The sequence below is a fragment of the Lepidothrix coronata genome, unplaced genomic scaffold, assembly GCF_001604755.1.
Source record: "Lepidothrix coronata isolate B3197 unplaced genomic scaffold, Lepidothrix_coronata-1.0 Scaffold469, whole genome shotgun sequence".
Classification (NCBI taxonomy): Eukaryota; Metazoa; Chordata; class Aves; order Passeriformes; family Pipridae; genus Lepidothrix; species Lepidothrix coronata.
In genome coordinates, this window is record NW_016690649.1 from 16,133 (window position 1) to 17,723 (window position 1,591).

At 59.4% G+C, this 1,591-nt stretch overlaps 1 protein-coding gene across 1 annotated transcript in view; it reads right to left on the minus strand.

Moving 5' to 3' along the window:
* The window catches only part of LOC108510077 (complement C3-like), a 34,671-nt gene that overhangs the window by 8,449 nt on the left and 24,631 nt on the right, over positions 1–1,591 (minus strand). Inside the window, exons 7-8 of the mRNA XM_017839728.1 lie at positions 1,290–1,547; positions 42–110 (exon numbers count right to left, since the gene is read on the minus strand). Coding sequence (XP_017695217.1) covers positions 42–110; positions 1,290–1,547 — 327 coding nt within the window. The remainder of the gene's footprint in view (positions 1–41; positions 111–1,289; positions 1,548–1,591) is intronic.

Here is a 1,591-nt window from a genome sequence, read left to right on the forward strand (position 1 = left end):
CCCAGGGGGGGTTTTGGTGGCCCCTCTCCCTCACCAGGTGCTGGAGGGGCGGCCGATGAAGGCGGCGTAGGAATTGTCGGGTTTCTTGAAGGCCAATTGTTGGACGTAACCTGGGGAGGAGACAAGGTGTGGGTCAGGGGCGTGGTCAGGCCACCAATGCCCTCCAGGTGTTGGCCAACACAAGGGTGGCTTCAGGCCATCAACATCTTCCAGTCAATCATTGGCCAACACAAGGAGCAACAGGGAGTGCCTTCAGGCCACCGACGTTCTGCAAACGTTGGCCAACACAAGGGGCACCCAAGGGGGGTTTTAGGCCACCAAAGTTCTACAAACGTTGGCCAACACAAGGGGCACCCAAGGGTGGTTTTAGGCCACAAACACTCTTCGACCATTGGCCAACACAAGGAGAGCGCGGGCGTGGCTTTAGGCCACCAACACTCTCCGAGTTTTGGCCAAGACAAGGAACACTCAGGGGTGGTTTTTAGGCCACCAACGCCCTCCAAATGTTGGCCAACACAAGGAAGTTCCACCCACGCCTTTGGGGATGTTCTGATCCTTTAGGGGAGGCTCCCACCCATCCTTTGGGAATGTTCCCACCCTTGAGGACTGTTCTCACCCTCTGGGGGTTGTTCCCACACCCTTGGGGGATATTCCCACCCACCCTCTGGGAATGTTCCTACCCTTTGGGGGATGTTCCCACCCACCATTTTGGGAATGTTTCCACTCACCCTTTTGAGGATGTTCCCCTCCCCTTGTAGGGTATTCCCACCCCCTTTGGGGGATGTTCCCACCCTGGGAGGACGTTCCCACCCTGGGAGGACGTTCCCATCCTTTGGAGGATGTTCCCACCCTTTTGAGGATGTTCTCACCCCCTTGTAGGGTATTCCCACACCCTTTGAGGGATGTTCCCACCCTTTGGGGGATGTTCCCATCCTTTGAGGACATTCCCATCCTTTTGAGGATGTTCCCACCCTTGGAGGACATTCTCACACCTCGAGGACGTTCCCACCCTTTTGAGGACGTTCCCACCCCGGAAGGACATTCCCACCCTTGAAGGATATTCCCACTGTCCCTTATAGGACATTCCCACCCTGGGAGAACCTTCCCAATGTCCTTTAGAGGACATTCCCACCCTGGGAGGACACTCCCACCCTTAGAGGACATTCCCAATGTCCCTTAGAGAACATTCCCACCCTGGGAGGACATTCCCACCCTTTGGGGCCATCCCTGCCCCCCAGGGGGATGTCCCCATGTCCCTGCCCCCCGGGGGGATGTCCCCCTGTCCCCACCCTTCCTGATGAGCTCGATGGCGTTGGCCCTGCGGTCCAGCCCGAAGCTCTCCCACTGCTCGGTGCTGTCCAGGTAGTGGGTGGCGATGACGGTGGGGGTCAGGGCGATCATGTTCTGCTCCCCGCAGCCCGAGGGCACCGTGATCAGGTGCTTCAGCTTGTCCCCGTCGATGGCCTTCTCCACCAGGATGGACACGGGGTTCCCTGTGCCACGGCCAGGGGGCTCATCAGACTGGGGGGGTCCCCTCCCCTCCCACCCTACAGGGTGTCCCCGGGGGTGTCCCCTCCCACCCCACAGGGTG